Below are 22,614 nucleotides of genomic sequence, written 5' to 3'. Positions count from 1 at the left end.
TGTGACACATTTTCTTAATCCAGTCTATCATTGTTGGACATTCGGGTTGGTTCCAAGTCTTTGCTATTGTGAATAGTGCCATAATAAACAGACGTGTGCATGTCTCTTTATAGCAGCATGATTTATAGTCCTTTGGGTATATACCCAGTAATGGGACGGCTGGGTCAAATGGTATTTCCAGTTCGAGATCCCTGAAGAATTGCCACACTGACTTCCACAATGGTTGAACTAGTTTACAGTCCCACCAACAGTGTAAAAGTGTTCCTATTTCTCCACATCCTCTCCAGCACCTGTTGTTTCCTGACTTTTTAGTGATTGCCATTCTAACTGGTGTGAGATGGTATCTCACTGTGGTTTTGATTTGCATTTCTCTGATGGCCAGTGATGGTGAGCATTTTTTCATGTGTTTTTTGGCTGCATAAATGTCTTCTTTTGAGAAGTGTCTGTTCATGTCCTTCACCCACTTTTTGATGGGGTTGTTTGTTTTTTTCTTGTAAATTTGTTGGAGTTCATTGTAGATTCTGAATATTAGCCCTTTGTCAGATGAGTAGGTTGCAAAAATTTTCTCCCATTTTGTAGGTTGCCTGTTCACTCTAATGGTAGTTTCTTTTGCTGTGCAGAAGCTCTTTAGTTTAATTAGATCTCATTTGTCAATTTTGGCTTTTGTTGCCATTGCTTTTGGTATTTTAGACATGAAGTCCTTGCCCATGCCTATGTCCTGAATGGTAATGCCTAGGTTTTCTTCTAGGGTTTTTATGGTTTTAGGTCTAACATTTAAGTCTTTAATCCACCTTGAATTAATTTTTGTTTAAGGTGTAAGGAAGGGATGCAGTTTCAGCTTTCCACATATGGCTAGCCAGTTTTCCCAGCACCATTTATTAAATAGGGAATCCTTTCCCCATTGCTTGTTTTTCTCAGGTTTGTCAAAGATCAGATGGTTGTAGATATGTGGCGTTATTTCTCAGGGCTCTGTTCTGTTCCATTGATCTATATCTCTGTTTTGGTACCAGTACCATGCTGTTTTGGTTACTGTAGCCTTGTAGTATAGTTTGAAGTCAGGTAGTGTGATACCTCTGGCTTTGTTCTTTTGGCTTAGGATTGACTTGGCAATGCGGGCTCTTTTTTGGTTCCATATGAACTTTAAAGTAGTTTTTTCCAATTCTGTGAAGAAAGTCATTGGTAGCTTGATGGGTGTTGAATCTGTAAATTACCTTGGGCAGTATGGCCATTTTCATGATGTTGATTCTTCCTACCCATGAGCATGGAATGTTCTTCCATTTGTTTGTATCCTCTTTTATTTCGTTGAGCAGTGGTTTGTAGTTCTCCTTGAAGAGGTCCTTCACATCCCTTGTAAGTTGGATTCCTAGGTATTTTATTCTCTTTGAAGCAATTGTGAATGGGAGTTCACTCATGATTTGGCTGTGTGTCTGTTATTGGTGTATAAGAATGCTTGTGATTTTTGTACACCGATTTTCTATCCTGAGACTTTGCTGAAGTTGCTTATCAGCTTAAGGAGATTTTGGGCTGAGACAATGGGGTTTTCTAGATATACAATCATGTCGTCTGCAAACAGGGACAATTTGACTTCCTCTTTTCCTAATTGAATACACTTTATTTCCTTCTCCTGCCCAATTGCCCTGGCCAGAACTTCCAACACTATGTTGAATAGGAGTGGTGAGAGAGGGCATCCCTGTCTTGTGCCAGTTTTCAAAGGGAATGCTTCCAGTTTTTGCCCATTCAGTATGATATTGGCTGTGGGTTTGTCATAGATAGCTCTTAGTATTTTGAGATACGTCCCATCAATACCTAATTTCTTGAGAGTTTTTAGCATGAAGGTTGTTGAATTTTGTCAAAGGCCTTTTCTGCATCTATTGAGATAATCATGTGGTTTTTGTCTTTGGTTCTGTTTATATGCTGGATTACATTTATTGATTTGCATATGTTGAACCAGCCTTGCATCCCAGGGATGTAGCCCACTTGATCATGGTGGATAAGCTTTTTGATGTGCTGCTGCATTCGGTTTGCCAGTATTTTATTGAGGATTTTTGCATCAATGTTCATCAAGGATATTGGTCTAAAATTCTCTTTTTTTGTTGTGTCTCTGCCCAGCTTTGGTATCAGGATGATGCTGGCCTCATAAAATGAGTTAGGGAGGGTTCCCTCTTTTTCTATTGATTGGAATAGTTTCAGAAGGAATGGTACTAGTTCCTCCTTGTACCTCTGGTAGAATTCGGCTGTGAATCCATCTGGTCCTGGACTCTTTTTTGTTGGTAAGCTGTTGATTATTGCCACAATTTCAGAGCCTGTTATTGGTCTATTTAGAGATTCAGCTTCTTCCTTGTTTAGTCTTGGGAGGGTGTATGTGTCGAGGAATTCATCCATTTCTTCTAGATTTTCTAGTTTATTTGCGTAGAGGTGTTTGTAGTATTCTCTGATGGTAGTTTGTATTTCTGTGGGATCGGTGGTGATATCCCCTTTATCATTTTTTATTGGGTCTATTTGATTCTTCTCTCTTTTCTTCTTTATTAGTTTTGCTAGCGGTCTATCAATTTTGTTGATCCTTTCAAAAAACCAGCCCCTGGATTCATTAATTTTTGAAGGGTTTTTTTGTGTCTCTCTTTCCTTCCGTTCTGCTCTGATTTTAGTTATTTCTTGCCTTCTGCTAGCTTTTGAATGTGTCTTGCTTCTCTAGTTCTTTTAATTGTGAGGTCAGGGTGTCAATTTTGGATCTTTCCCGCTTTCTCTTGTGGGCATTTAGTGCTATAAATTTCCCTCTACACACTGCTTTGAATGTGTCCCAGAGATTCTGGTATGTTGTGTCTTTGTTCTCCCTGGTTTCAAAGAACATCTTTATTTCTGCCTTCATTTCGTTATGTACCCAGTAGTCATTCAGGAGCAGGTTGTTCAGTTTCCATGTAGTTGAGTGGTTTTGTGTGAGTTTCTTAATCCTGAGTTCTAGTTTGATTGCACTGTGGTCTGAGAGACAGTTTGTTATAATTTCTGATCTCCTACATTTGCTGAGGAGAGCTTTACTTCCAACTATGTGGTCAATTTTGGAATAGGTGTGGTATGGTGCTGAAAAGAATGTATATTCTGTTGATTTGGGGTGGAGAGTTCTGTAGATGTCTATTAGGTCCGCTTGGTGCAGAGCTGAGTTCAATTCCTGGGTATCTTCGTTAACTTTCTGTCTCATTGATCTGTCTAATGTTGACAGTGGGGTGTTAAAGTCTCCCATTATTATTGTGTGGGAGTCTAAGTCTCTTTGTGGGTCACTCAGGACTTGCTTTATGAATCTGGGTGCTCCTGTATTGGGTGCATATATATTTAGGATAGTTAGCTTTTGTTGAATTGATCCCTTTACCATTATGTAATGGCCTTGTCTCTTTTGATCTTTGTTGGTTTAAAGTCTGTTTTATCAGAGACTGGGATTGCAACCCCTGCCTTTTTTTGTTTTCCATTTGCTTGGTAGATTTTCCTCCATCCCTTTATTTTAAGCCTATGTGTGTCTCTGCACGTGAGATGTGTTTCCTGAATACAGCACACTGATGGGTCTTGACTCTTTATCCAGTTTGCCAGTCTGTGTCTTTTAATTGGAGCATTTAGCCCATTTACATTTAAGGTTAATATTGTTATGTGTGAATTTGATCCTGTCATTATGATGTTAGCTGGTTATTTTGCTCGTTAGTTGATGCAGTTTCTTCCTAGCCTTGATGGTCTTTACATTTTGGCATGATGTTGCAGTGGCTGCTACCAGTTGTTCCTTTCCATGTTTAGTGCTTGCTTCAGGAGCTCTTTTAGGGCAGGCCTAGTGGTGACAAAATCTCTCAGCATTTGCTTGTCTGTATTTTATTTCTCCTTCACTTATGAATCTTAGTTTGGCTGGATATGAAATTCTGGGTTGAAAATTCTTTAAGAATGTTGAATATTGGCCCCCACTCTCTTCTGGCTTGTAGAGTTTCTGCCAAGAGATCAGCTGTTAGTCTGATGGGCTTCCCTTTGTGGGTAACCCGACTTTTCTCTCTGGCTGCCCTTAACATTTTTTCCTTCATTTCAGCTTTGGTGAATCTGACAATTATGTGTCTTGGAGTTGCTCTTCTTGAGGAGTATCTTGGTGGCATTCTCTGTATTTCCTGAATCTGAATGTTGGCCTGCCTTGCTAGATTGGGGAAGTTCTCCTGGATGATATCCTGCAGAGTGTTTTCCAACTTGGTTCCATTTTCCCTGTCACTTTCAGGTACACCAATCAGATGTAGATTTGTTAGATTTGGTCCTTTCACATAGTCCCATATTTCTTGGAGGCTTTGTTCGTTTCTTTTTATTCTTTTTTCTCTAAACTTCCCTTCTCGCTTCATTTCATTCATTTCATCTTCCATCGCTGATACCATTTCCAGTTGATCGCATTGGCTCCTGTGGCTTCTGCATTCTTCATGTAGTTCACAAGCCTTGGCTTTCAGCTCCATCAGCTCCTTTAAGCACTTCTCTGTATTGGTTATTCTAGTTATACATTCGTCTAAATTTTTTTCAAAGTTTTCAACTTCTTTGCCTTCGCTTTGAATTTCCTCCGGTAGCTCACAGTAGTTTTATCATCTGAAGCCTTCTTCTCTCAACTCGTCAAAGTCATTCTCCCTCCAGCTTTGTTCCGTTGCTGGTGAGGAGCTGCGTTCCTTTGGAGGAGGAGAGGCACTCTGCTTTTTAGAGTTTCCAGTTTTTCTGCTCTGTTTTTTCCCCATCTTTGTGGTTTTATCTACTTTTGGTCTTTGATGATGGTGATGTACAGATGGGTTTTTGGTGTGGATGTCCTTTCTGTTTGTTAGTTTTCCTTCTAACAGACAGGACCCTCAGCTGCAGATCTGTTGGAGTTTGCTAGAGGTCCACTCCAGACCCTGTTTGCCTGGGTAACAGCAGTGGTGGCAGCAGAACAGCAGGTTTTCCTGAACTGCGAATGCTGCTGTCTGATTGTTCCTCTGGAAGTTTTGTCTCAGAGGAGTACCCGGCCGTGTGAGGTGTCAGTCTGCCCCTACTGGGGGGTGCCTCCCAGTTAGGCTACTCGGGGGACAGGGACCCATTTGAGGAGGCAGTCTGCCTGTTCTCAGATCTCCAGCTGCGTGCTGGGAGAACCACTGCTCTCTTCAAAGCTGTCAGACAGGGACATTTAAGTCTGCAGAGGTTACGGCTGTCTTTTGGTTTGTCTGTGCCCTGCCCCCAGAGGTGGAGCCTACAGAGGCAGGCAGGTCTCCTTGAGCTGTGGTGGGCTCCACCCAGTTCCAGCTTCCCGGCTGCTTTGTTTACCTAAGGAAGCCTGGGCAATGGCGGGCGCCCCTTCCCCAGCCTTGCTGCCGCCTTGCAGTTTGATCTCAGACTGCTGTGCTAGCAATCAGGGAGACTCCGTGGGCGTAGGACCCTCCAAGCCAGGTGCGAGATATAATCTCCTGGTGCGCCGTTTTTTAAGCCTGTCGGAAAAGCGCAGTATTAGGGTGGGAGTGACTCAATTTTCCAGGTGCCGTCTGTCACCCCTTTCTTTGACTAGGAAAGGGAACTCCCTGACCCCTTGCGCTTCCCGAGTGAGGAAATGCCTTGCCCTGCTTCAGCTCACGCACGGTGCGCTGCACCCACTGTCCTGTGCCCACTGTCTGGCACTCCCTAGTGAGATGAACCCGGTACCTCAGATGGAAATGCAGAAATCACCCATCTTCTGCGTTGCTCATGCTGGGAGCTGTAGACCGGAGCTGTTCCTTTTCGGCCATCTTGGCTCCAGGCCCATTTTCCTGGTCTTAAGTCTCTGTCCTTGAAGATCATTTCCTGGTCTTAAGTCTCTGTCCTTGAAGATCAAAATGTTGTTGCCGTTCCTTTTTAGTATGAAGAGAATGTCTTTTACATGGAAATTTTTTCTTTGCTTAAAAAAAAAAAAACAGCATGAAGATCAAAGTGATTTTATTTCATTTCTGCTGGTTTGTAAGTGTTCTTCTTAGATATTATGTCAGACTAGCTAAGGAGTTTTAGAGAAGTTTTTCACAAAGAGAGTTTAGCTTAGAGAAGGATAAAGAAAAGAAATTGTGAGGAGGATGGGGAGAGCTCTGGAGAGAAAAGAGTTTCAACTAGTTTTAAGACAGTATATTTTAGTGAGGCAGTCTTTGAGTTTTCAACAATTTTTTTTTAGCCTCAAGATATCAATGAGCTATTATATCTTATTTGAAATCCATGATTTTATAGTCATGGTATTTTAATTCAGTTTTAAGAACGCAGACTCTTTAAATAATCCCTGCAATATTTGAACATGTTAGCAGCTGGAATCCCAGAAAATATGTTGGCATGCCTTTGAACTTTGAGAGCCCCATTCTGTGAATGTTCTGGTCTAATGTCAAATACACAAAAGCCAATTAAACACAAGTGCTGAATGCAAAAAGTCCAAATAAATGCAAACACAGACAGAAAATAAACTATATATTTACTAAGAAGGATGATAAGCCACCTCTTCAACTGAGGGTAAGAGGAAATATCCCATCACCAAGGCCTCAACCCGAAGGGAGCCTCCCAGCTCTGTCCTCTGGCTCCTGCCCAGTCCACTAGGATGATGCATTTTAACCATGACCACCTCTCCCAGTTGCCCTACCTGGAGAGCTGCAAGCCTTGGGGGCAGAGGAACTGCCCACCTTGGTCCTGGGCCTTTGCATGAAGGGTTGGGGAAAGGAACCACCAGTTCACTGTCTTATGAAACACAGTGTTGCTGCTGGTATTTCAGTGTTATCTGAAGGACTTACTCAAGTACCAGCATTGTTGCAAACACTAGGCATTCCCACTGTGCACACACTCACATTCATACACACAACTGTGACCTGTCTAAGGGCATAGACTGTTGTAGTCATCTTAGGATAACCCTCAGGACCCTGCATATAACAAGCATACACAGAGGCTTGCTGGGTGAAACAGCTCTTTCATTTAAATCAAGACAACAGGTGTTGACAACCTGCTCTGCACTCTGTTGGAAAGAAACATACTAGTTTTAAAATTCAGGCTAAAACCTCTTTTTCAGAACAAGGTAGAACTAATAGTAATTATTATTATTCCCAGCCCTATACTAGATATTTTACATGTATTCTCTATGATCCCCTTAGCCTCCTGCAAAGTGAACAATATAATCCCTAGTATTACATAAGAAAGCTGAGGCTAAAAAGATAAAGTGACTTGACTAACATAACTCAAGTAGAAAGTGTTGAGAGCCAGGATGTGAGTTGAGTTCTTCCCTGCTCTAAAAATTCTCACTGCCTCCTTAAACGTCTCCATTCCGTTCTTGCTGCCACCATCCACATGCAATGACAGCTGTGGTATAGCGAATGAACTTTAACTTGAAGATCAGAAACAGAGGGATATTGACATCTTCCAACATGTGAAAGGTGACCAAGTGGCCCACTGCTAGGAAATGCAATGTTCGGAATCATACCCCCTCAACATAGTTTGTAATAGGATATTTTGTAAGTCTGTGTTTAACTGTTTGGATATTTACTGGTGGGATTCTTTGATTAGTGCCTGTCTCCCCTTTTGACATTGAGCTCCTTGAGGACAAAGAATATGACTGTTTGGCTTGCCAGAGGATCCCCTGCTCCTAGGCATGGTGGCTGGTATACTCGTGAGCATTTAATACATGTATACTGAATGAATGATACCTGGGACTCACCACCTTTACTGACTGTGAGCTTGGGCAATATAAATATATGGTATATACAAAAATATAAATATGTGATCTCAAGTAAACATCACAAGGAAACACAAGATGGGAATTATTATCGCCATTCTATAGACAGAGAAATTACTATGCATTAAGTAACTCACCCAAGTGCACCTGAGCTGTGCTTCGATCCGAGGCCCATCTGGCTCCAGTGTACAGCACCCTGGATGCCTTAATGATCAATCTTCCCAGGCAGGGGAAGGTTTGAGCTGAAGGCTCCACAGTTGCCCTGCCTGCCCAGTGTGTCTCCTGGACGTGCCTCCACAACCCCATGCCGCACCACTAACTCAGATCTGTGCTTGTTTGCAGGCTCAGGAGGCAGCAGGGACAGGGCAGCCAGCTCTTGGACACCGACAGCCGAGGGGGAGGCCAGGCCCAAAGCAAGCTCCAGGACGGGTGCAACAACAACCTCCTCACCCACACCTGCACCCGTGGCTGCAGCAGCTAAGCCCACACTTGTTGCTGCTCAACAGGACTGCACTCGTCTCTGCCCTGCCCACCCAGAGCCCCTCTTTGTGCCCTGATGGTCCCTGTCTCACCCCTGAAAACATCAGATGCAGAAAAAGCCCTGGACTTGGAGCTGGGAAGCCTGGGTTCTGGTCCCATCTCCATGACTGATTCACGTGTGACCTCAGACAAGTCACGCCCTCTCTGTGCCTCAGTTTTCTGCATCTGCCAAAGGGGTTAAACACTTCTGCCCCACTTCAAATTACAAGATTATGGGGAGAACCCAATTAGGTAGGAAACATGAAAAACCTTTGATATTTATAAAATCATTTTTACGTGCAAAATATAACCTTAATATTTGAAGTGACCCCCATTCCCCAAAGCAATCAAACCGTCATGACTTTGCAATTTGGCACATCCTAGCTTGTTAGAGGGCACTTCCGAAAAACTCGGCCCTGACAGCAAAATAAAGGTCTGATATGTTGGCCCCTTCTATGGAAACAACGCTGCCAAATCCTGGAGCAAAACCTGAAGTGTCTTCATGTGCATCCTCTGGCAGGCCACAGTCCTTCTGAGCTTGTTAGATGGTGCAGCATGCAGACCAGCCTTGTCTCCAAGGTCTCAGCGCTGCGGTCTCACTCCTCCCCTCATTTAAGAAGACTATCCTTACCTTTTAGTTTCAGCAGTCCTCACCACCACCATATCCCCAGTGCTGGGATGGCACACAGGTGTCCATTCAGATGAGAGTTGGGTCGCCGAGCATTGGTTACTCCTGCAGAGTGTAATCAGCACCCCATCCAACTGGCCCGAAAGCCCAGACCTGCAGCAGAACTCTCCAACTCTATCAGCTTTCAGGGTTTTCTCTCCCTTTCAGGGTTTTCTCTCCTGGGAAGGGTGTAAAATCAGCTTGTTGGATTCTTCTTACAGAGAGTATCCAATCGGTATTGGTGGAGCAGCTCCCTATTTATACAATAGGAGGCATGGGTGCTTAGAAGGTTTATTTCAGGAGGAAAATGGGTTCACACAAAAAGCAAACTACATTCTGATCTGCTCAGGGAGAAGCTTGCCTTTGAACTGGAAGATGTTGGGGTGAGCAGGGAAAGCTTAGACTTTAGAGTCAGGTTTGTGTTCAGAATCCAGCCCTGCTGGCTACTAACTAACTGGGAGACCTTAGGCAAAGCATGCAATCGCTCTGAATAGCAGTTTCCTCATTTTTAAACAGGGATAATAAAACTAACATTGCAGGGGAGTTATAGGGTTAAATAAGATCCTGTGTGTAACCCCAAGCATTGGATGACTCATAGAATGGCCTTTTTTGTCAGCATAATCATCATCATTATTTAGATACTTTCTTGCTTCACTCACCCAGCAGGTCAGTTTTCTGTGCAAACAAACCTGTTTAGGATTCTTCCAAATGTTCTTCCTGGGGTCTTTGATATTTGTTACATCCTGCTGAAGCTCGACTGTGTTTTTATTTTTTCATCCAACTTCCATTTTTCACTTTTTACATGATTACTCAATCCTTGGGGCTGTCCATGTCATCTCTTAGATTTCTTAAAAGACATTTTAATGTATGGTTAGGTTTTATATTTTTATTTTTTAAAAAAGAAATAGTCATTGTTTTCCTCCTTTGAACCGAGACTATTTCTGGATTGTGTGCTCCTCGTCAGTTGACTTGTTTTGCACACTTTTCTTTACTTCATGTCCCCATCAACAACCGTCCTGCTCCCCACCTCCCCCAGGAAATAAGGGGCCTGCTCCTCTCCTCACTGTGACCCTGGAGGCTCTTAAGATTTTTTTTTTTTTTTTTTTTTTTGGGCTGAGTTCACGAATTAGGGGCAGGAGCTGGAAGTCGCCCTAGGAACACCAGATTTCCTGGTTCTGTTCAAGTTGGCATTTCTTGTTTGGAATAAACTATTTCTTGGACATTCCTTCTCACCACTTTGTTCTTAATTCAGGGTTGGGTGGGATGGGCCATGTTCCTCTTAGCGTGAAGAGACTCAAGTTTAATTAGAAACACAAAAATGGGCATGGTTGGTGGTGTGGACACCAAGCCAATGATGGAATCACTTTGATTGGTGGTATGGACACCAAGCTGCAGATGAAATCAAACTTAGCTTGGCAATTCAAGGCTCTATCTAACTTGATCACAATCTACATGATTATTGTTACTATTTTGTATTTCCTAAGGTACCATCTATTCACTAAGGAAAAAGTACAGAAAATTCTTCATCCAGAGAAAGACACTCTTTAACATTCCCTCAAATTACCACTCAAACCTTTATACAGCGCACACACAGGTGCAAATGAACCAGTATTTTCCTTTCCATACAGACTTCTTGATTTTTCACTTTCCTGCTTTCATTTGTCCTGTCCTCTCTACTGGGGATGCCTTTCAGCTCTCGTCTGCACATGTTAAAATTCCCCTTTCTGAAAGGCCAATTCCATTTCTCCCATGATGTCTTCTGGGGCTTATGGCACCACCCACCCAAGCTAGACGCCACCTCCTCCAGGAACTCTCGCGCACACTTGCTGTCACTCACGGCTCTGCTTGCTGACAACTGCACCATCGCGTTACTCTCACCCATGCCTCACCCTCCTTACCTTCAGGCTCCCTCAAAGAAGCTGGGTCAGATTCACGTCCATCTCCTCATCCCATCCTCCTGTCCTGACAGTGCCTGGCTCCTAAGGAGCAATCAACAAACTCTCTGTTTAGGGACGACTTACTTTTGGCACCCTCCTGTCTTCCACTTGGCTCCACTGTCACTTCCCAGAGCTTTTTCCTCTGCAGGTCCCAGTGTTTTCCCAGGGGTTACCCTCCAGTGGCGTGCCCAGTCCCCATTCACCCCCTTCAGAACCACCTTTCTGTGATCTCCAAGTTCCAAATGAGTTTCACCCTTCCCTCATCCGAACCCTGACTCCCAGTAGAGTACTGGCAAGAAAGCAATCTGATTAAAGAAATCCATTCCCATACAAGAATTTGTGTTAGGGTTTACCTTATGAGTGGAAATTCAGGTGCATCAGGGCCAGCTGTAGACCAGTGGGTGCACCAGGACATGCTGACAATACCAAGTCAGGGTCCACGCTGTGAGTAGCAAGGATCTAGAACTTCTGCCTGTAGCCAAACCAGCCATGCCTGTTGATTTCTGTATAGTCTATGGTTGTTCTCTTGCTACAACTGCAGTGCTGAGCAGCTGCAACAGAAACCCTGTGGCCCACAATGCTGAAAATATTTACCACCTGGCCCTTTAGAGAACAAGTTGCAGAGCCTTGATCTAGAAGACACATCTGGGACACTAAGTGCATAGATGGCAGATGCACATTTGCTTTGCTCACCTGCAAAAGCCAGGGGGTCCCAGAGCTTTGGCAATTCAGCCCTGTGGGTTCCCAGGGGGAAGAATTTTCAGGGGAATGTATGGTTGATTTGCCCTCACCAGTTGACCCTTGAGCTTTTTCCAAACTGGAGCCTTAACCAATAACATTTCCCAGGTCAGTATTATTGAGTCTCTGTATTAGTCCGTTCTCACATTGCTATAAGGAACTATCTAAGACTGGGTAATTTATAAAAAAAAGAGATTTAATTGACTCACAGTTCCATAGGCTGTACAGGAAGCCTGGCTGGGGAGGCCTCAGAAAACTTAGAATCATGGCAGAAGGCAAAGGGGAAGCAGGCATGTCTTACATGGATGGAGAAAAAGGAAGAAAGAGTAAAGGGGGAGGTGCTACATACTTTTAAACAACCAGATCTTGTGAGAGAACTCACTATCAGGAGAACCACCCCCATGATCCAGTCACCTCTTGCCAGGCCCCTCCCCCAGTATTGGGAATTACAATTTCAAATGAGATTTGGGGCCCGGTCCCGTGGCTTACGCCTATAATCCCAGCAATTTGGGAGGCCAAGGTGGGCAGATCACCTGAGGTCAGGAGTTCGAGACCAGCCTAGCCAACATGGTAAAACCTCATCTGTACCAAAAATACAAAAAAATTAGCCGAGAGTGGTGGCGCATGCCCGTAATCCCAGCTACGCAGGAGGCTGAGGCAGGAGAATTGCTTGAACTCAGGGGATGGACATGGCAGTGAGCCGAGATCATGCCACTGCACTCCAGCCTGGGTGACAGAGTGAGATTTCATCTCAAAATAAATAAATAAATAAATAGATAGGTAAATAAATAAATAAGATTTGGGTGGGACATAAATCCAAATCATATCAGTCACCCTCTTCTTGTGACCCTCCTCCTCCCATGTAACCAGGCCCTCCCAGAAGTTCTCTACACAATCTCTGCTTCATGTAGTTTGGTAGCCTGGCAGGCTGTGGGCTCCATAGGGTGGGCTATGCACAGGCGGCCCCCAGCACAGAGCAGCCTCAAGGCGGGTCCTCAGTCGATATAGAAGTTGCACAGACATGCTCACCCCAGCCCCCAACTTGAGCCACGTTTAGCAAACACCCGTCACTTTGATGATTCAGCCCATGCACTGTGCCTCTCCTGTGGCATCATTTGCTATCTGTCCCCTTTCCTCTCCCAATCTCAAACATGAAATCACAGCACAGTCTCTTCCATGTTTAATTAGCGACTGCCACAAAGAACAGATATCTGTTTCTTCCTGGGTGATCACAGACAAACATGATTAATGCATTTCCCTCTCGGTGTCTCTGCATTTCATATCCCCTGCCTCTCTGAACACGTTTTCTAATTCTTTCCACCCAGCAGGGAGAGTGGCGAGTCACACATGAGCCTTTCTCAGGCAGCATAGCTGCCATCCTTGCATCATCCTAATTCTAAAAATCGATTTGTGCAACCACCTTCTGTGCTTAATAGCATTTTCTAAATAGAAATTAATTGCACACATTGCTTTAGTCTGAATGTTTGTGTCCTTCTAAATTTCATATGTTGACATGTCAACCTCCAGGGTGATGATATTGAGAAGTAGGGTCTTCGGGAGGTGATTGGGCTATGAGGGTGGAGCCCTCATAAACAGAATAGTGCCCTAAGAGGTGTCAGAGAGCTTTCTGGCTCCTTCTACCATGTGAGGACGCAGGGAAAAGGTACCAAAAAGTGGATCTTGCCAAGACACCAAATCAGCCATAATCCTGGACTTCCCAGTCCCAGTACTGTGAGAAGCGAATTTCTGCTGTTTGTAAACTACTCAGTTTATGATATTCTGTTATAGCAGCCTAAACAGACTAAGACACACATCATATTTGGAATCAATTCTTGACAATTAAGAGTGTGGTTGGGAAGTTCTCTAACAGAGTTTTGGCCAAGACCAAGAGAAATCTGAGTCCTGCCTGATCAACCAGCTTTCTCCATCTTTCTCAAAGCTCTCTTCTGTTCCCCACCACCACACCATGTTCCCAAGAGAGTTAAGGAAACCACAAAATAGGAATCAAAAAGACTATATCAATATTGAAGCCCCAACATATAACCCTGCTAGAAGGTCAAGTCAAAGCAAGAAGCACAGTATCAAAACCTTAGCAAGGCCCTGGAATCTTCCCAGAATTTCACCTTGGCACCAGCAGACTCAAGGGTGCCAAGCACAGCAGCCCAATCCATTAGTAATACTGGCCCCATCAATGGCTCAGGTTCAGACCTGTCAGAAGGGACATTTCTCTTTCATTGTGGGAGAAATGAGTAAGGGTGCAGACATGCCTGGCAGAGGAAAATGTGCAGAGATTCCCTTTTTCTTTGTATTACTAAGCTGTCAGAGAGTCCTACTCTCTCACAGAAACCAAAATCAAATAAACCCAGAATGTATTCACTTGCCTTCTAGACATCTTCTTCCATAGAATTTCCCCACTCACTCTTTGTGGTCATGACAAGAATATATTGGTGGATATGCTCTTCTAAATGACATTTTATGTCTATACCTCTGAAGTATTAGCCCCAGAGCCCTCCAAGCCTCCATCTTGGAGGGTTCTGGATGTTACTAAGGTCTTGACACTGGCCCACCTGCCCGCACAATAACAGGGCAACCCAGACAGGGGAGCTACCTTGGTGTGCTCAATGAACACCTCCTTTGTCAAGACCGGCAAGTTGGAAAAGAGATGATGGAGGATGCATTCCAGGCAAAGAAGACCAACAGACAAAGGGCCCTGAGTTCAGAGTTACCCTCAGTTCTTCCAAGAACAGTAAGGAGGCCAAGGTGCTGGAACTTAGTGAGTTGAGTGAAAAGTGGTACAGAGGCGGCCGCTCAGCCAAGCATGACCAGATTATGGAAGTCCTAGGGAACCCTGGGGAAGAGTTTAGATTTGTGTGATGAGATGCCTTTGAACTGTTTAGGGAGGGGAGTGGCTACTGTGTAGACAAAAGACAAAGGGGTAGGGGTAGGGGTAGGGACAAGGGTAGAAACTGGGAGGATACCAGTTGGATGGATGATACAGCAATCCAGGAGAGATGCCATGGCGGGGTGGCTCGGTGGGGGGAACCCTGAATATGTAGATGGATCAGTGATATAGAGCACATCACAGTGACCTACCACTACATCATAGTGGCTCTCAAATAGATGGATTTGAGACATTCTAGAGAACTGAAGGTTGGATTCGGGTGATAAAGAAAAGAAGCAGGACTTTAGAGTCAGACTGACCTGGCTGTGTTACCTTGCACCAGTAATTTGAGATTTCTGAGTCCCAGTAATAATATGTTAGAAAACCAGCATGCAGATTAAATAAAATCATGTATTTAGAGCTCCTATTATCTGACATGCAATATACACTCTGTGAGACGTATCCTCTCCTCTCCTTCATCTCTCTTGCAAGAGCAATAAAAGCTTTAGAAGCTTTGGGTTGAGCTCTTTTCTCCCATCTGCTTCTCTTCTTAGGGAGTTGGCTTTCCCTCTGCCCAACACCCATACCCTGCCTCTTCTTCCCCTTCAGCCCCTGATTCCCACACTTTACCTCTCAGATAAAAACATCAGCCTTCTTGAAAGGAGATCCTAGTAAGAGTCTCTGCTGTGGTCTTCTGAAAAGATTGCTTGTTTGCAAGAGGATTTTTCTAAAGGTGTACTGTATCTATTTGCTTTCTGCTACAAGCAATGGAAAACCCAACTCCGACTGCCTTACAGGAGGATAAGTGTTATCCCACTTAATAAGGAGTCCAGCCAGGCATAGTGGCTCAACCCTTGTAACCTCAGCATGTTGGGAGGCCTAGGCAAGAGGATCCCTTGAGGCCAGGAGTTCAAGACCACCCTGGGCAACAAATTAAGACCACATCTCTACACAAAAAATTTAAAAATTAGCCGGACACAGCGGCATGCATCTGTAGTTTCAGTTGCTTGGGAGGCCGAGGCAGGAAGATCACTTGAGCATAGGAGATTGAGGCTGCAGTGAGCTATGATCACGCCACTGCACTCCAGGCTTGGCAACAGAGCAAGACCTGATCTCTAAACAAATAAACAAACAACAACAACAAAACAATGAGTCCAGGGGAGGGAAAATCCATGGCACAGAATGGGGTTTAGATCAACATCATGGGAGCCCAGGTTGGTCCATCTCACTGCAGTGATGTCCTTAATGTGCTGGCATTGTCTTCAAGCTGGCAGCCCCCGTGGTTTTAGGTGGTGCCACAGACATGCACATACTATCCAGACACAAGAGCACTCAGGGGACATAGAAGGGGCTCTGCTCTCCTATGAATTTCTCTCAAAGAAGAGATGTTTGTCCCAGAATGCCCCAGACTTTCCCTCATAACTCACTGGTCAAATTTGGGTCACGTGCCCGTCCTGAACCAATCATAGGCATGGGGATTGGGATTGCTATGATTGGTTTATGCCAATTATAATCCACTCTCTTAACCAGGAGATGGGCTCCCCTTCCCCTATGTGATGTGGAAATGGAGATGCACGTGGCCAACAATGAAGTTCTGTAAGGAAAGAGGAGAAGACATGTTGGCTAAACACATAGCTCTTAATAGAGGGAAACTGAGACTTCATTTGATTTGAGAGAAATCATTACAGTTCTGTTAGCAATGGTCCCCACATAGACCTTTCTAATTTTTATTTACCAAAGAGAGACAAAAGGCACAGAAATTATAACTTTGTGTTTTCTTATTGTTTCATCACATAAAATCCCCTTCTGTGAACACAATTAGCTCATAGTCGTTTATGCTCTATGGTGACTATAACTTGCCAGGCTTCAGCACATCAGAGGTGGAGGACACATGAAGAGCTTGGACAAAGGGAAACTGGTATTTATTGAGAACCAACAACATGCTGGGCCCTGGGCCACGTGCTCGGCCTGGATCATCTCATTTGATCCTCAGATTTCTGCAAGGTCAATATTGTTATCCCCTTTTAACAAAGGAGGAAACTCAGACCCATTCTCTCATACCACAGAGTAGCTTTCTGTACATGATGAATTGAAAAAGTGCCCTCAGTGGGTCTCTAATCCTAAAAATTAGTTACCTAGAGAGAGAAAGACTGTCTACTGTGTCTTCCATGTCCAAAGTCTCAGAAAATGCACTCATTACCCAACTTGGTTGAGGAAACAATCCATGTACCAATCAGGAGTTGCCAGGGGGATGTGTATAGGGAAAAGCATGGTAGTCATCCTGGAACCCTATGGGCTGGACTCAGAGACTCACTTCTAACAAACAGAGCATGGAAAAGGAAAGCAAGTAATGTTACAGTGGAGAAACCCAGCAGACCCCACCTAACCAAGTGATCAAAGATATCACTGACAGAAAAAGTCACGTTGATATCATCTATCCCCTGAAAAGATATGATGGGAAGGGCACTTCCGTTCTGTCGTACGTTTCCAAAACATCCACAACTTCAGCCTCTTAATGAAAACACATCAGATAAACCTCAATTGAAGAACATTTTACAAAATACCTGACCATCACTCACAAAAGTATCAAAATCATGAGAGGTAAGACAACAAAACAAGAAATTACACAGATGACAAGAGACGAAGGATACCTGACAGTTAAATGTGATGAGGTGCCCTGCATTGGATCATGCCACAGAGAAAGTGCATTAGTAGAAAAACTGGTGAAATCCATATGAGTCTATAATTTAGTTCACAGTAATGTCTCAATGATAATTTCTTAGTTTTGACAAATGTGCCATGGTTATGTAAGATGCTGGAATTAGGGGGAGGTGAGTGAAGGGTATATAAGAACTCTTTTGTGCAATCTCTGGAGCTGTTTGATAAAACTAAAATTATTTTAAAATAAAAAGCTTTTGAAAAATGTCTGCAGAACTGCCTGGCATCAGCCCCCCTGACACCATTCCCTCTACCCTCACCCAAGCAGTAGCATCATTTTTTTCTAAGACTGACCTTGGAATTCTGCTTTCTAAAGAAACAGAAAGATACTCCTGAGAAGGGCAAACTTTCTAACTGTAGGTATTGGTGGAGCTCACATGTGCAAGGAGAAGCATCACCCCTTCTGTCTGTCCTGGTCTGTACAGACTGACATCAAGCCTGCTGGCTGAGAGGCCCCATCCCCAGGTGGAAAACTCAGTCAACCTTCCCCTTGTTGGGGAAGCTGAGAGACCATACACAGCCACGCAAGCATGGCAGAACCCATGGGGCCACCTATGTTCATCAGCTTGGTCCTTTATTGATCAATTGAAAGCACAGGCCAGGATCACCCAGGCACTGGGGGGAATCAGTAGCACAAAAGAAAGGGAGCAGGCAAGAGACACACAGAGAAGCTCTCCACAAAGGACATAGTAGATTTGGGGAAGAGAAGAGAACTTTAAAAGATTGAATTCATCTCCTCAAAAAGATATGAGAAGACATTGCAGCTATAAAACAATAGAACAAACTACTCTGAAAAAGAATGAAAGAATATGAAGGAATTTTTGAAAGGTGATGGCTATCCTGAGTACATGGAGAAAACAGAGACCACACAAATTATATGGATGTATTAAATTATCACTTGTACCCAAAGACTATATACATCTATTATGCATCAGTAAAAGTTTTTTCAATTATTGCCAAGATAGAAAATTCAATAAAAGAGCTGAAGGAATAAGTAGGAGAAATCCCACAGAACTTCAATCATCTCAATAAACACAGAAAAAGCTTCTGATAAAATCCAGCATCCCTTCATGATACAAACTCTCAATATCCTGGGGATTGAAGGAATATATCTCAAAATAATAAGAGGCCATCTATGACAAAGCCACAGCCAACATCATACCAAAAGGGCAAAAGCTCAAACCATTTCCTTTGAGAACTGGAACAAGACAAGGATGCCCACTCTCACTACTCCTGTTCAGCATAGTACTGGAAGTCCTAGCCACAGCAATCAGGCAAGAGAAAGAAACAAAAGGCATCCAAATAGCAAAGTTATCTCCCTTTGCTGATGACATGATTCTATACCTAGAAAATCCTGAAGACTCTGCCAGAAAGCTCCTAGAATTGATAAGTCAATTTAGTAAAGTTTCAGGATACAAAATCAATGTAAAAAATCAGTAGCATTTCTATACAGCAACAATGTCCAGGCTGAGTGCCAAATCAAGAACATGGCCTCACTTATAATACCCACAAAGAAAATGAAATACCTAGAAATACAACTAACAAAGGAGGTAAAAGATCTCTTCAAGGAGAACTACAAAACACTTCTGAAAGAAATCAGAGACCACACAAATAAATGGAAAAACATTCCATGTGCATGAGTTGGAAGACTCAGTATAAATATGGCCATACTGCCAAAAGCAATTTATAGATTCAATGCTATTCCTATCAAACTACCAACATCATTATTCACAGAATTAGGAAAAAAACTATTCTAAAATTTATATGGAACCAAAAAAGAGCCCAAAGAGCCAAAAGCAATCCTAAGCAAAAAGAACAAAGCTGGAGGCATTACACTATTTGACCTCAAACTATACTATAAAGCCACAGTAACCAAAACAGCTTACTACTGGTACAAAAACAGACACATAGGCCAATGGAGCAAAATGGCAAACTCAGAAATAAAACTGCACAAGTACAACCATCTCATCTTCAAGAATGCTGACAAAAAGAAGCAATGACAAAAGGACTCCCTATTCAATAAATGGTGCTGGGATAACTGTCAACCCATATGCTGAAGATTAAAACCCCCTACCTTTTACTATATAAAAAAAATTAACTCAAAAGACATTAAAGATTTAAATGTAAAACCTCAAACTGTAAAAATCCTGGAAGATAACCTAGAAAATATCTTCTCGACACCGGTCTTGGCAAATAAGTTTTGGCTAAGTCCCCAAAAGCAATTGCAATGAAAACAAAAATAGACAAGTGGCACCTAATTAAACTAAAGAGCTTCTGCACAGTAAGAGAAACTGTCAACATAGCAAACAGACAACCTACAGAATGGGAGAAAATATTCACAGACTATACATCCAACAAAAGCCTGATATTCAGAGTTCATAGGGAAATTAAATCAATAAGCAAAAAATATAAAGCCCCCCCAAAAAATGGGCAAAAAAACATGAAGGGACACTTCTTAAAAGACGACATACAGCCAGAAAACATATGAAAAAATGCTCAGCATCACGAATCATCAGAGAAATGCAAATCAAAACCTCAATGAGATACCATCTCACACCAGTCAGAATGGCTAGTATTAAAAGGCCAGGCAACAACAGTTGCTGGTGAGGCTGCAGCAGAAAGGGAATGCTTATTCACTGTTGGTGGGAATGTAAATTAGTACATCCACTGTGGGAAGCAGTCTGGAGATTTCTCAAAACAAACAAGCAACAGACAAACAAACTGAAAACAGAGCTACATTCAACCCAGCAATCCCATTACTGGGTGTATACCCAAAAGAAAACAAATCATTATACCAAAAAGATACTCGCACTCATATATTCACTGTTGTGCTATTCACAATAGCAAGGATATGGAATCAACCCAGATGCTCATCAATGGTAGACTGGATCAAGAAAATGTAGTACAGGCTGGGCACGGTGGCTTGTGCCTGTAATCTCAGCACTTCGGGAGGATGAGGCAGGTGGATCACTTGAGGTCAGGAGTTTGAGACCAGCCTGGCCAACATGGAGAAACCTCATATCTACTAAAAATACAAAAATTAGCTGGGCATGGTGGCTCACACCTGTAATCCCAGCTACGCCAGACGCTGGGGCGCGAGAATGGCTTGAATCTGGGAGGTGGATGTTGCAGTGAGCCAAGATTGTGTCACTGCACTCCAAACTAGGACACAGAGAAAAACTCTGTCTCTGAAAAAAAGAAAGAAAAAAGAAAAGGTGCTGCATATACACCGTGGAATACCACACCATGCAGACATAAAAAAGAATGAAATCATGTTCTTTGTAGCAACATGGATGGAGCTGGAGGCTCTAATCCTAAACAAATTAATGCAAGAACAGAAAACCAAATACTGCATGTTCTCACTTATATGTAGTAGCTAAGCACTGAGCACACATGGACATAAATATGGGAAAAACAGACACTGTGTACCACTACAGGGTGGAGGAGTGGATGAGTTAAAGAAAAAACTACCTCTTGGGTACAATGCTCACTACCAGAGTGAAGGGATCCATGCTCCAAACCCCAGGATCATACAATATTCCTATGTAACAGATTAGCACATATGCTCCCTGTATCTAAAATAAAAGTTGAAATAAAAAAGGGACTATGAGAAAAATCTGATTGGGAAATTAAGACACAGAAGATCAATAATATTAATAATAACAGTGAGGTGTATTGAGTGTTCACTATATGCTAAGCAGTGTACTAAGCACTTTGCACGCACATACAAAATTTTCACAACCCAATGAGACACATGAAGTCAGGATTTCTATTTTATAGAAAAGGAAACTGAGGCACAGAGATGAGGAATGACTTTCCTTCACACAGCTAGTGAAGGAAAACACCAGATCTCAAACCTAGGCCTAAGCCACTTTCCTACTCTGCTACTCTCACCAGTGGCTTCATCTCCTTGGGTCTAACCAAACTACTTGGCTCAGTACATGTATTAGTCATTTCCATACTGCTATGAAGAAATACTAGAGACTGGGCAATTTATAAAGAAAAGAGTTTTAATGGACTCACAGTTCCATATGGCTGGGGAGGTCTCACAATCATGGTGAAAGATGAATGAGGAGCAAAGGCACATCTTACATGGTGGCAAGCAAGAAAGTATGTGCAGAACTGCCCTTTACAAAACCATCTGATCTCATGAGACTTATTCACTATCATGAGAACACCATGGGAAAGGCCCGCCCCCATGATTCAATTACCTCCCACCAGATCCCTCCCACAACACATGGGGATTATAGGAGCTACAATTCAAGATGAGATTTGGGTGGGGACACAGTCAAACCATATCATTCCACTTCTGGTCCTTCCCAAATCTCATGTCTTCACATTTCAAAACCAATCATGCCTTCCCAACAGTCCCCAAAAATCTTGACTTGTTTCAGCATTAACTCAAAAGTCCACAGTCCAAACTGTCATGTAAGATGAGTCAAGTCCCTTCTGCCTATGAGCCTGTACGATCAAAAGTTAGTTAGTTACTTCCTAGATACAATGGGGGTACAGGCACTGGTTAAATACACCCATTCCAAATGGGAGAAATTGGCCAAAATGAAGGGCCTACAGGCCTCATGCAAGTCCAAAATCCAGTGGGACAGTCAAATCTTAAAGCTCCAAATGATCTACTTTGACTCCATGTCACACATCCAGGTCACACTGATGCAAGAGGTGGGTTCCCACAGTCTTGGGCAGCTCTGGTCCTGTGGCTTTGCAGGGTACAGCTCTCCTCCTGGCTGCTTTCACAGGCTGGCGTTAAGTGTCTATGGCTTTTCCAGGTGCAAGGTGCAAGCTGTTGGTGAATCTACCATTCTGGGGTCTGGAGGACAGTGGCCCTCTTCTCACAGCTCCCAAGGCAGTGTCCCAGTGGGGACTGTGTGGGGGCTCCCACCCACCATTTCCCTTCTGCAACTGCCCTAGCAGAGGTTCTCCATGAGGACCCTGCCCCTGCAGCACACCTCTCTCTGGACATCCAGGTGTTTCCATACATCCTCTGAAATCTAGGTGGAGGTTCCCAAACCTAAATTCCTAACTTCTGTGCATGCAAAGGCTCAGCACCATGTGGAAGCCACCAAGGCTTGGGGTTTGCATCCTCTGAAGCAATGGCCTGAGCTATATGTTGCCTCCTTTTAGCCATGGCTGGGATGCAGGGCACCAAGTCCTGAGACTGCACAAAGCAGCAATGCCCTAGGCCTGGCCCAGGAAACCATTTTTCCCTCCTAGTCCTCTGGGTCTGTGATGGGAGGCATGAAGGTCTCTGACATGCCCTGGAGACATTGTTCCCATTGTGTTGCTGATTAACATTGGGCTCCACATTACTTATGCAAATTTCTGCAGTGGGCTTGAATTTCTCCCCAGAAAATGGGTTTTTCTTTTCTTCTGCATCTTCAGGCTGCAAATATTACAAAGTTTTATGCTTTGCTTCCTCCTGAATACCTTGCTGCTTAGAAATGTCTTCCTC

The 22,614-nt window shown here is 43.4% G+C and overlaps 1 protein-coding gene across 6 annotated transcripts in view; it reads left to right on the top strand.

Moving 5' to 3' along the window:
• Positions 1-10,101, top strand: part of STK32B (serine/threonine kinase 32B) — a 448,182-nt gene extending 438,081 nt beyond the window's left edge. For all 6 annotated transcript variants that reach the window (XM_019026105.4, XM_019026104.4, XM_055384435.2 and 3 more), the window contains one exon: positions 8,033-10,101. In XM_019026105.4, coding sequence (XP_018881650.1) covers positions 8,033-8,171 — 139 coding nt within the window. In that variant the 3' untranslated portion in view covers positions 8,172-10,101. The remainder of the gene's footprint in view (positions 1-8,032) is intronic.
• Positions 10,102-22,614: the final 12,513 nt, after the last annotated feature.

This window comes from Gorilla gorilla, chromosome 3 (assembly GCF_029281585.2).
Source record: "Gorilla gorilla gorilla isolate KB3781 chromosome 3, NHGRI_mGorGor1-v2.1_pri, whole genome shotgun sequence".
Lineage (NCBI taxonomy): Eukaryota > Metazoa > Chordata > Mammalia > Primates > Hominidae > Gorilla > Gorilla gorilla.
The sequence above is the reverse complement of the archived record's forward strand: the minus strand, read 5'-3'. Positions and strand labels throughout refer to the sequence as shown.